At 49.5% G+C, this 12716-nt stretch overlaps 1 protein-coding gene across 4 annotated transcripts; it reads right to left on the reverse strand.

Moving 5' to 3' along the window:
* Positions 1-4624: 4624 nt before the first annotated feature.
* LOC308661215 (uncharacterized protein) lies at positions 4625-9670 on the reverse strand. Of its 4 annotated transcripts, none has more exons than XM_081316099.1 (3): positions 9585-9670; positions 7911-8066; positions 4625-6302 (listed from the first exon to the last, which is right to left on the reverse strand). In XM_081316099.1, exon 3 carries the CDS (start codon positions 6217-6219, stop codon positions 4900-4902), a length of 1320 nt encoding a protein of 439 aa, XP_081172225.1. In that variant the 5' UTR covers positions 6220-6302; positions 7911-8066; positions 9585-9670; the 3' UTR covers positions 4625-4899. The 4 variants fall into 4 exon arrangements, with proteins under 4 accessions (XP_081172225.1, XP_081172226.1, XP_081172227.1 ...); XM_081316100.1 differs by lacking the exon at positions 9585-9670 and adding an exon at positions 9267-9444 and having other exon boundaries at positions 4625-6299; positions 7918-8066; XM_081316101.1 differs by lacking the exon at positions 9585-9670 and adding an exon at positions 9267-9444 and having other exon boundaries at positions 7918-8066.
* Between the last annotated feature and the right edge of the window lie 3046 nt (positions 9671-12716).

Genomic DNA, 12716 nt, shown 5'->3' on the forward strand with positions numbered 1-12716 from the left:
TCTAGGACGCTGTCTGGAGCAGAAAGAAACTACGCCCAAATAGACAGAGAAGCCCTGGCAATCGTGGCAGGAATCAAAAAATTCCACGATTATCTGTATGGCAGGGAATTCATTGTCTACACGGACCACAAACCACTCCTAGGCCTGTTCACAACGGACAGGCAGACGCCCCAAATCCTGTCCCCCAGAATGCTCCGGTGGTCCATCTTCCTTGCAGCCTACAATTGCAAGCTGGTGCACAAGCCAGGGAAGGAGATGGGCCATGCAGACGGCCTAAGTAGGTTACCCATTGACACCCCCGAACCAGACCCAGCAGCAGCAACACAGATCTTAGCCCTGCAGGAGTTACCAGAATGCCCTCTCCATGCCAAGGACATTGCCAGTAACACAGCCACTGACAACATCATGAGCAGGGTACACTCATGGGTTTGCACACGGTGGCAGGACAAGTCCCCGGGGCCTGAGTTCCAGGCCTATTTCAACAGGCCCAACGAGATCTCCACGCACAAGGGTTGCCTCCTCTGGGGAAGCAGGGTCATCATTCCCACCACAGTAAGGGGCAGGGTCTTGGACTCCTTACATGAGGGACACCCGGGGGTGGTTAGGATGAAGGCTCTGGCCAGAAGCTACCTCTGGTGGCCAGGGTTGGACAAGGACATCGAGGAACGGGTCAAGGCCTGTTACACATGCCAGAGATCCAGGCCAGAGATGCCACACGCACACGTGCACCGGTGGGAAGCCACACAAACACCCTGGTCCCGCATCCACATTGACTATGCAGGGCCATTCCAGGGCCAACTGTTCTTAGTAGTAGTGGACAGCCACTCCAAGTGGTTGGAGGTAGTCCCGGTTCCCAACATGACCTCGGGGAGGACAATCCAGGTGCTCAGAGCTCTCTTTGCCACACACAGCCTCCCCGACGTAATTGTGTCTGATAACGGGCCTCAGTTTACCACTAATAATTTCCAGGCGTTCTTGAAGGCGAACTGGATTAGGCACGCCACCTCCACGCCTTTCCATCCATCGACCAATGGGCAAGTGGAACGGATGGTAAGGACGACCATAGACACACTCCGGCGCATCATTAGCGGGGACTGGCATCACAGACTGGCGAAATTCCTACTCGCCCAACACACTACACCATGCGTTGCTACCGGGAAGAGCCCAGCAGAACTGCGGTGAGGACGGCGTCTCATCACCAAGCTGGACCGTTTACATCCAGACCGAGTAGCAGCCGAGGCGGTTAGGCCACCATCACCATCAGCAGCAGCAGCAGCAGCATCTTCATCACAATCATCACCAGCGCACAGAGTTCTCAACGTGGGGGACCTGGTCTGGGCGAGGAACTACGGGGCAGGGCATCCATGGGTTCCAGGGACAGTGGTTGAGAAAACTGGACCCCTCTCCTACATCGTGGGGGTGGAGGGGGACAGACACATAAGGCGACACATCGACCAGCTCAGAGGAAGGGTCCCTGACCGCACCACACATGCCCAACAGGAGAGCCACACACCAGGAGAGGTCAGCCCACCCAGAAACAACACAGAGCAGGAACCAGAGGAGGAGGGCCTCCTGAACCCAGCTCTGTTCAACCCAGCACAAGGGCCCCAAGAACCAGCTGTCCAAGCCCAGGGCCAAGCCACACCCAGGCGGTCCACCCAGCCCCACAGGACACCTGCCTACCTGGCAGACTATGTGTGCAAGTGACCTCCACACAGTTACATTGTTTTTTGTTGCTGATATACAGTGTACATAGTTGTAGCTAGTTGTAAATTGTTATCGTTATGTGGTCCTTCTCTAAGGGGGGAGGGGTGTTATGTATGCAGGCAGCTGCATAGCAACAGCCACCAGGGGGCATTGGCCTGAACGGTTTTGGCGGGAAACCCAGTTTCGGCGGGAAACCTAGGGCCAACCCCATTGGCTGTCCACTCACCTGGCTAGGTATTTAAGGAGGCCAGGTAACCCTCATCCCTCAGTACGCTACCCCCCTCCAATAAAGAGCTGAACACGTACTCCGGCTGGCGTCTCTTCCTTGCGTCGGACCCACTACACAATAGTTGCCTTCAGCAAACCAGCCCTCCCACACATTCCCCTTTTAAACAGTTCAAGGCGTGGCTTCTCTCTGCCTCCTTCCGAGGTGCCCCATTGTCTTCCTCTGTTTACTCCTGATTGACTGCCTCCTGCGTCGGGCGTCCTTGAACAGGGCCAGCTGTGGGTCATCTTCATCCACGCTGTCAGGCTCACACAGCTGGGTCTGCGTCGTAACCAGATGGGAGGGGCCTGGCCGAGGGCTCTGCGAAGCCTCAGGGCTGTCCTCTGCAGGCTCTCCAACACCCCCCTCCTCCTCCTCTGAATCGTCCAACCCAACTGCCGAACCCACAGGCTGACCCTGAATCACAACACTAATATGATACAATAGTCCTACATGCAACTGGCCCTTTGAAGGCAACCATGATGCTTGATGTGGTGAAAGTTTCCAGGAAGCAGTTTCCTCCAACTTCTTCTGCCTTGAAAGATCTCTGGAGAGGAGCAGAAGGTGGCAAGGAAGCTGCATGAGGGAAGGCTGCTCCAACAAGCCAGCATCCTTACCATGCATAATTAGAAATGGGGATTCCCTTTCAAGAAGGGCCAGCCTCCCTCATGCAGGACTGGGAAGTGCTGCTCCCCAGCCTCCTCTTGCTCTCCAAAAATCTGTCGAGGCAGAAGAAGGAAACCACACACACAAACACACACACACATTCAAGCTTGGAGACTAGGAGGCTATCTACATCTGAGCTAATAAACTACCAATCATGCGTGGGCTTGGGAAGAAGGCCCTTTCCATCCTCTGTGGATAAAAGCCCCTAAACGTGGAATACAGTGCGTGTGCATGTGCACATGCTTGGCTGCAGAGGTTTGGGGAGGTGAAGAGACTTGTGGGGCAATGAGATGTCCCCACATCAAATTAGCCGGTGCAACTTGTTCTCTCCTGACCCAGGTATCTCGAGTCAGCTGTGCTGAGTGAGCAGCATTGAGATGGCCAAGCCCACCCGGCCACCACCACCCCTCCCCGAGGGCAACCATAATGCTAATGTGGCCCTCAATGAAATTGAGTTTGACACCCCTGCCCTATACCATTTCAGGCAAATGGCTGTCCAGTCTCCTCTTAAAAACTTCCAGTGTTGGAGCATTCACCACTTCTGGAGGCAGGTTGTTCCACTGGTTAATTGTTCTAACTGTCAGGAAGTTTCTCCTTAGTTCTGGGTTGCTTCTCTCCTTGAAGAGTTGCTCGGTCACAACTCCCATCAAGTCCAGCTGCCAAGACGTTATGGGAGTAGAATCCCAGCCTAACTCACATCTGGAGGATTCCATTTAGTGAATGCTAGCAAGCCTCCTTGTGGCGAGACAATCACTGGACCCACAACCCAAGAAACACAACGTTAAGCTGCTGTGTGTAGAGTGACATTTTGTTTACTCTGCAGTCTGAAATATTTCTCTTTCTGAGATAGAAAAACAATTAGGAGCACTTAGAGCAGCACCCGGGTTTAAGGAAGAGGCGGAAGGGAAAGCAGGTGATAAGCAGGTCAGCCCAATCAGAATCAGGAGACCCCCTCTGGCCACCTTGCCCCAGCTGCTGCCTTCCAGATGTTTAGGACTTCGACTCCCTCAACATCTGCAGAACACCTTCTGGGGCATAACCACCCACAATCAATTGGTGGCTGCAACTGATCCTTGTTGTGCAGGCCGGATTTAATCATATGGCGGGTCCTTTGTGGCCCGCGGGCCTTGTGTTTGACATGTCTGCTGTAGGGAGTTACCACTGGTTGGCAAGCGCCCACCTTCACATGACTGCCATTTGCAAACTTCTATGCCGGCTTCCCTGAAGAGTCAAAGGGGAAGCTGGCATGGAAGACTGCAAGTCGCTGGGTAAGTATCTTCCACTCACATCCCCTCCCTTGACCCCTCTGCACTCGTGCTGTGCCAGCCACTTGCGGAGTCCCAATTGCCTCCATCCTGACCCACGTGACCCTCGCTCCCCCACGTCCTCTCCCTGTCCTGTCACTCCTCTCCTGCTGCCACGCCAAGCTTCTTGTGCACCCCTTGCTCTCTCACACACACACCCATGCCACGCCGCTTGCACACCCTTCCTCACCCTCTCCCATAGCCTGGGACACTCCTTGCTCCCTCTCACACAGGCCAGGAGATGCTTTGCTGCTGTGGACCTGGGACTCACAACTTCCTGCCCGTTTCCCCACTGACTCTGTGGGAAGCCTGCAGGAAGTTGCCCCGTCAAATGACCGTGGGATTCAATTAACGACGGCAACCGGGACTATAGGGATTGTCATCACTCTGCAATGCACTCAGGGGTTTATGACGGCATCGTTTAAGGATGAAAACTCCAGTCCCAAATGCTGCCGTAAGTGGAACACAGGCTGTGGCTTCTTTTCCTGTTAGCAAACGTGAAGATCGAGCCAAAGAAAGAATAATGAAATAATTAAAGAAGAATGTTCCATTTATGAAACACTGGCAAGAATTTTAAAATAACATTTTTCAATATTCTTAAGGGTTCCTGAACATCTGAGCTATTTCCATCCGATTTGACTTTCTTTGCTAGAAATACAGGAAAGTGGCAAGAACTTTGCTTTCAACGTTTTTTATTTTCAACTAGACAATTTGTCACGAATGAAGGCGAATATACATTATGTATATGTCCATATATGATAGTTGACCTAAAAGCCAGCCTCCAACACACCCCAATCCACATCCCAAAAGCCAAAAAGTTATGTAACCTCAACACAACCTGATGGCTTTTAAGATCACTTGTGTGATTCTGCAGCTGTGGGATCCCAATTTTTCTTTTTCTGCTAGTTCCTGGCATATTGCCACTTTTTTCTCGCACTTTGCACACTTATAAGGCCACTATCCTGTGTGATTTCTGGTGTGCATGCGAAGTGATGAAGGATGGGCAAAACATTTCCCACACTGTAGACATTTGTAGGGTTTCTCTCCAGTGTGGGTTCGCTGATGTGTCACAAGATTACCTTTCTGAGAAAAACATTTATCGCACTCTGAGCATTTAAAGGGCTTCTCTCCTGTGTGGATTCGGCTGTGCCTTCTGAGGGAACTTGCATCAGCAAATGTTCTCCCACAGTCTAAACATTTGTTGTTTTTTTCCCCTGTGTGAATTTTAACATGACTTTTAAGGGCGGATGAGGTAGAATAGAATCGTCCACATTCATTGCATTGATGTGGCTTCTCCCCCGTGTGTGTTCTATGATGTCTCCAAAGGTCCCCCTTTTGAGTAAAACATTTTCCGCATTCTACGCATCTGTATGGCTTCTCTCCTGTGTGGAGCCTCTCATGCCTTATAAGGTGTTGTTTTTGTGAAAAACATTTCCCACACTCCCCACATTTGTATGGTTTTTCCCCTGTGTGGATTCTCTGATGAATCTGAAGCTCTCTTAGGAAACCAAAACTTTTTCCACACTCCCCACATTGATAGGGTAACTCTCCTCTGTGCCTTTCCTGGTGTCTCCGAAGTTCATAAGAAAATGTAAATCCTTTCTCACATTCTGGGCATTCAAAGGGTCTGTCTCCAGTGTGACATCTCTGATGTTGCATCAGGTGTGATTTCCTGGAAAAACGTTTCCCACATTCGAGGCACTTTTCGTTTTTCTCCCCTCTGTGTGTTTTCTCATGAGTCCAGAGACCTGAACTCTGGGTGAAAGATTTTCCACACTCAAAGCATTTGTAAGGTTTTATTCCTGCATGGATCTTCTCATGGGCCCAAAGACTTGAATTCCAAGAAAAGCTCTTCCCACATTGCCAACACTTGTAAGGTTTCTCTCCTGTGTGAATTCTCTCGTGGTTTCTGACATGGGCTTTTTCACGGAAAAATTTCCCACATTCCAGACATTGATATTTTTTCTCTCCAGTGTGGATTTTCTGATGTGTAAGAAGACGTGACTTTTGACCAAAGCATATGTCACATTCCAGACATTTATAGGGCTTTAGTCTGGAGGAGCTTCTGGAATCTTGGGTGTCTTTTCCAGAGAAGGATTTCTCATCCTCCAAACCTTGACTGGATCCACTTTCCACATGGACCTTCCTGTGGGTCAAAAGGAAGGACTGGCGAGCGAAGGATTTCCCACACTCTGAGCATTCATAGTTTTTTTTGGTGTGGTTTTCCGAAGTGCTCCTTGTGTCTGACGGGGGATCCAAGAGTTTCCCAGGCTCCATGCTTACTGGTGACTGCTGCCTTGGGTTGATTTTCTATTATGTCTTGAATTGCAGATAAATCTTTGGTTACGATCGCTTATCTGCTGTTGGAATGAAAAAGAAATCGAGAATAATATTTCCTTTTGAGAATGGTAGAGGATCACAAAATCTCAGCCTTGGAAGGGACCTTGAAGGTCTTCCAGTCCCACCCTCTGCCCAGGTTAGGGTCCTCGGTACACCTGAAACAGTGATGGAGGCCCTACATCTGTAGGAGACATGTCCTCAACTTAGGACCACAGTCGGGACTGAAATTTCAGTTGTGCAGTGAAGCAGTGGTTAGGTGAGGAGGAGGACCAGGCAATGGTGGTGGGGGAGGTCGTGGAGACCAGGCATAGGCCACCCATGAGTTGGAGGGTTCCTGGAGTGGGATACAAAGCTGCAGTCACCCCTGGAAGCGTGAGCTATACAAGCACAGCCATGAAAAGCAGGCCGGATTGACAACAATACTGGGATTGCGTCTTAAGTGGAGGCCTGGAGTCTTCAACAGTTTCAGCCATCTGACAATGACCCCTGGACTGGACTTCAGCCCAGTGTCTCCACTGCCACTGAGAAATGAGGCCTTAATCCCCAGAACAGAGGCCTTTGCAGCCTTAGGCCATTCTCTAAGCCTCATGTTCCATATTGTTGCTAAGCAACGTGTCCCAAAGCATCCGTCAGCTTCTTCAGGGCCCCCTCAACTTCCCATGTTAGTAACTTGAGAACTGCGGTGATTAGATGATTCACTTAACAAGTGTAGCAAGAAAGGTCATAGATAAAGGTTCCCCCACACATGCATGCTAGTTGTTTCCGACTCTAGGGGCCGGTGCTCATCTCCGTTTCAAAGCCGAAGAGCCAGCGCATGTCTGAGGACGTCTCCGTGGTCATGTGGCCGGCATGACTAGACGCCAAAGGCGCATGGAACGCTGTTACCTTCCCACCGTAGTGGTCCCTATTTTTCTACTTGAATTTTTACGTGCTTTAGAACTACTAGGTGGGCAGAAGCTGGGACGAGTAACAGGCGCTCACTCTGTTACGCGGCACTCAGGATTCGACCCGCTGAACTGCCGACCTTCTGATCGACAAGCTCAGTGTACTAACCCACTGAGCCACCGCGTCTCTAGAAAGGTCATAAAAAGGGGCAAAAGTCACCTGAGTCCCACCCTCTGACCAGACATGGGCACTCGGTACACCCAAGTTCACACCTGGCTTATTCCACAACCCTTGGATTGGCACAAGGCACAGGACTGTCTGAATTGAGGTCATTCCTTTGCATTTCCTACCTGGATGGGAGAGAGGCCAACCGAATCCCTGGATCACACTAGGCAACTTGTCTGTTCTGCTTGTCTAAGCACAACCAGGTCCAACCAAAACACTGTGTTTGTGTGTGTGTGTGTGTGTGTGTGTGTATTGGAAAGAGGACTTCAGTCAGTGCACCAGAAAAGTGACTCAACCCCAGAAAATCAGACAGGAAAGGACGAGGGGAAAATGGCTCAGATTTGGCATTTCATCCTTCTCCAGGCGCAACAGCCAAGCCACTCGTAAAAGGACCTTTGCTGATCAGAGAAAATAAAGCTACAGAGAGATTCCCCACAGTGAAAAGAAATATAGTTGCGGGTAAGAGGTTTCTGGGTCACTCGTTACTGCTCTGAATCAAGGCCAGGTATGACCCTCACCGCTGACCGATTTGATCTCAACTGGCACTTTGTGCAGGAAGCTGCTTCTCCAACCAGGCCTCGATTTCCAAATTCTCTAGAATGGAGTTTGTGGGTCCCGATCCAAGAACGCCCCTTCTCCTCTGCGGAACTCATGGCCACATCTTCACTGCTCTCCTGCAAAGAGAAAGGAAAAAGGCTCAGATGCCAAGAGTAATGCTGAACATAATCTGTAAGTGACCCGGAAGAGGGAGGAGAAAATAGGATTATTTCTTCACAGTCCAAAATAATGGAGATAGAATCATTATTCAGGAAAATATTGATGAGCCAAAACGGAGAGAAACCAGCAAGATGAAGTACAACAGGGACCAATGTAGGAAAAACTCAGTGGAAGATGAGAGAGATCAGGTGGGGCAGAGCATGTGTGAAGAGGGCTGCTCTTTCTTAAGCTTTTTGGAGGATGCAAAGCCACAAAGATTCCAGGTCTCTGCAGCTGCCTCCAATAGGCGTTTTGAAAAATATTTAAAATTATGGAAGGCAGCCTTCTAGCCATCAGCTTGTTCTTTTACCTGCTTTACAAGGCCAGCCTCAAAACCTCCTTAAAACTTCTGCTTTGTAAAACATCCACCGAGAAGGGGCTTGTTAAGGAATTTGTTGTGCAAGGTCTCCTTGTGCTACCAAAGAGTTGCACAGACAAGGAAGGGTACTGAGAGCAGTAAAAGTCACACAAGAATACACTGAGTTATAAAAACAAAAAGTAGTTTACTTTTGAGGTGGTGTAAGAACAAAAATGCACAGTCAAAAAATAAACAGTCCAGGTCATTAACAATAGCAACAGTCCAAGCTACAAAGTCTTCTTACCGGTCCAGAGGTCAATACACAGTTCAGGTTTACAACAGTAGTAAACCAACAGCAGAGCAAAAACAGTAATAGTAGAGATCAGTGAATTCAGAGAGAGAGAGAGAAGCTACGTTCCTAGCTTCCTCTTATGGCCATGAGAACACTTACACACCCATTGGCCAATTAACTTCTTAAAGACATAGCATTATGGTTAATATATTTTCAACCCAACATTGTAGGCTAGCACCATATGCCTAACAGGGCTGCCTCATCACAGCCTCCTCAGGGCAAAAAAAAGGAAAAAAAATGCTTTTTAGGGATTCCACAGAGTTTTTTTTCAAGAAGAAGCAAAGTAATCATTCGCTTAAAAACAAAGGGTTTCCTGGCTGGGCTTTTAAGCTGAGCACGAGAAAGAGGATCACACCTGGGCTAAGACAACATGAGATCAATTCACTCAATTTAAACTTGTTTTCTTTCCCCCAAACCCTCCGCTCCCCATTGCAACGAGGTCAGTTGGGTTAATACCACACTACAAACCTCAATACAGGTTTTAAAGCTCCGTTTACTCCATTTTTTCAACTGCACCTGCGAGGATGTGCATGCCCGGAGACTTCCTGCTCTGACGGACCACAGAGAGACCTTCTGAAAGCAACTTCCCCAAAGCTCCTTCCCGGATCCACCCGGAGCCCCGCGGAGAGCCTCGGCCGGGCGAGGAGGGGGCAGATCGAGCCCGGGGAGGGATCCCCTCCTTTGCCCCCCAGGAGGGAAGGGAGGGATCCGCTCCCTGCAGGCGACGCCAGAGCCGAATCTCCCCAAGGAAAACCCGACGAGCCGAAGAGGCGGATCCGCAGCTACCTTTCTCCCGGCGGGGAAAAGCTCTCCTGGCGGGAGAGGCGCCCCAAAGGCCGAAGGGAGGAGAGCAGCCAGACCGGCCCGGAGAGGGATCCAGAAGCGGAGATCCAGCGAGGGAGGGCGGGGCTTCTCTCTTCCTCTCGGGCTCCGCTTCCGCCTTGCAGCCCCTCCCCTTGGCCGCCCCCTCCCCTCCCCCTCCCCGGCTCCCCTCCGCGGCCGAGACGGGAGGGGAGGGGAAGCGGGGCAGGGTCCTCCGTGCAGCCGAGGTTGGGGGAGCGCCTGGGGGAGGAACGGGAAGAACCCCGAGCGGATCCCTTCTGGATCTCGAAGATCTCCAACTCCAGCTGCGCAGGAGCCCAGGAGAGAACAGACAGGTCCCCCCTCTGCCTTCCCCTCCCTTCTGCCCAGAATCGGAGAGGCGCTGTGGATGCTGGGTCCCTGCTTCCCTCCCAAGGATAAAAACACTTGAGCCACTGCTGGGCTTCGGGGTCTCCCGTTTCACACAGAGACTTATAAACTGTTTGTAGGGCCCTGAGGAGACCCCTTCTTATTCTCTACCCCACCCCTCCCTTTACACCCAATGTTCATTTGGGCCTCTTCAGGATATTTCACCTATTGAATATATATTAAGCATAACTGGACTGTTCACAAGCTCCAAACATTATCAAATGTAACCTTTAAATGTCTTAAGAGCGGCTCACCTGCCTGGAGGTTGCAGAGTTATAATAATAATAATAATAATAATAATAATAATAATAATAATAATAATAATAATAATAATAATAATAATAATAATAATAATAATAATAATAATAATAATAATAATAATAATAATAATAATATAATAACAACCTTTATTGTCAAAGTACAACATGTGTACATTGAGATTAGCTGAGCCTCCCCTTGTGCTCTCTCCCCCCAACACACAGTGACAACAAACCCTCCATCCCACCACACTATGTAGTTGGAAGGGACCTTGGAGGTCATCTAGTCATCTAGACCCCCCTGCTCAGGCAGGAAACCCTATCCCATTTCAGGCAAATGGCTGTCCAGTCTCTTCTTAAAAACCTCCAGTGTTGGAGCATTCACCACTTCTGGAGGCAGGTAGTTCCACTGGTTAATTGTTCTAACTGTCAGGAAGTTTCTCCTTAGTTCTAGGTTGCTTCTCTCCCTGAGGAGTTGCTCGATCACAACTCCCATCAGGTCCAGCTGCCAAGACGTTATGGGAGTAGAATCCCAGCCTAACTCACATCTGGAGGATTCCATTGAGTGATTGCTAGCAAGCAAGCAAGTTTTTAAGAAGAGACTGGACAGCCATTTGCCTGAAATGGTATAGGGTTTCCTGCCTGAGCAGGGGGTTGGAATAGATGACCTCCAAGGTCCCTTCCAACTTCTTCTTCTTCTTCTTCTTCTTCTTCTTCTTCTTCTTCTTCTTCTTCTTCTTCTTCTTCTTCTTCATCATCATCATATTATATTATTATTATTATTATTATTATTATTATTATTATTATTATTATTATGCCTCCTTGTGGCGAGACAATCACTGCACCCACAACCCAAGAAACACAAGGTTAACTTGCTGTATATAGAGTGAGATTTTGTTTACTCTGCAGTCCGAAATATTTCTGAGATAGAAAAACAATTAGGAGCATTTAGAGCAGCACCCGGGTTTAAGGAAGAGGCGGAAGAAAAAGCAGGAGTTAAACAGGTCAGCCCAGTGAGAGCCAGGAGACCCCTCTGGCCACCTTGCCCCAGCTGCTGACCTCCAGATGTTTGGGACTTCGACTCCCTGAACATCTTCAGAACACCAGATTGGGAAAGGCCCATCTGGGGCATAACCACCCAGAATCAATTGGTGGCTGCAACTGATCCTTGTTGTTCTGGTCGTTTGTGATCAATATCTGAGTGCTTTTGCAAGCTGTAGGCAGGTACCACTGGCTGGCAAGCGCCCACCTTTGCATGACTGCCATTTGCAAACTTCTATGCTGGCTTCCCTGAAAAGTCAAAGGGGAAGCTGGCATGAAAGACTGCAGGTTGCTGGGTATCTTCCACTCACATCCCCTCCCTTGACCCCTCTGCACTGTGCCAGCCACTTGCGGAGTCCCAATTGCCTCCATCCTGACCCACGTGACCCTCGCTCCCCCACGTCCTCTCCCTGTCCTGTCACTCCTCTCCTGCTGCCACACCAGGCCTCTTGTGCACCCCTTGCTCTCTCGCACACACACCCATGCCACGCCACTTGCACACCCTTTCTGTTCTGAATCAAAGCTCGTCGTGCTAGTGTTTCAATTTCTTGTTAAGACACTTGCACTGGTCTGTTTAAGCAAATTTAGTCACAATTTAACGGCCCTTTCCAGACAGTGAACTCGTAAAGTACCTGGTTCATCTGAAATACCTTTATTTTGCATGAAGATGATTACAGCAGAGAAGGTGTGGTCAGGTGAAGTCTGGACGGTACTTTAAGGTCAAAAGACAGTAACGGGATTACTGTCCGCATGGCTTGTGTTCAGATGTTACAATGGAGGATGGAACACAAGGGAACAAGGGGAAGGGGAAGTCCAACCCAGAAGGGGTGGATCCTAGTACAGCATCATGAGCAGGATAGGAAATACATCAGAAAGGGGAAAGGTACTGGCAGACCCAATTAACATATTATAATTTCCCAAGAACAGCCACGTGGTGGCAGCACACTTCCTGACCCTCTCCCATAGCCTGGGACACTCCTTGCTCCGTCTCAGGAGATGCTTTGCAGCTGTGGACCTGGGACTCACAACTTCCTGCCCGTTTCCCCACTGACTTTGTGGGAAGCCTGCAGGAAGTCGCCCGGTCAAATGACCGTGGGATTCAATTAACAACGGTAACCGGGACTGTAGGGATTGTCATCACTCTGCAGTGCAGTCAGGGGTTTATGACGGCATTGTTTAAGGATGGAAACTCCAGTCCCAAATGCTGCTGTAAGTGGAACACAGGCTGTGGCTTCTTTTTCTGTTAGCAGGCGTGAAGATCGAGCCCAAGGAAAAATAATGAAATCATTGAAGAAGAATGTTCCGTTTGTCAAACACTGGCAAGAATTTTAAAATAACATTTTTCAATATTCTTAAGTGTTCCTGAATATCTGAGCAATTTCCATCTGAT

This window comes from Vipera berus (assembly GCF_964194415.1).
Source record: "Vipera berus genome assembly, chromosome: 2".
Classification (NCBI taxonomy): Eukaryota; Metazoa; Chordata; class Lepidosauria; order Squamata; family Viperidae; genus Vipera; species Vipera berus.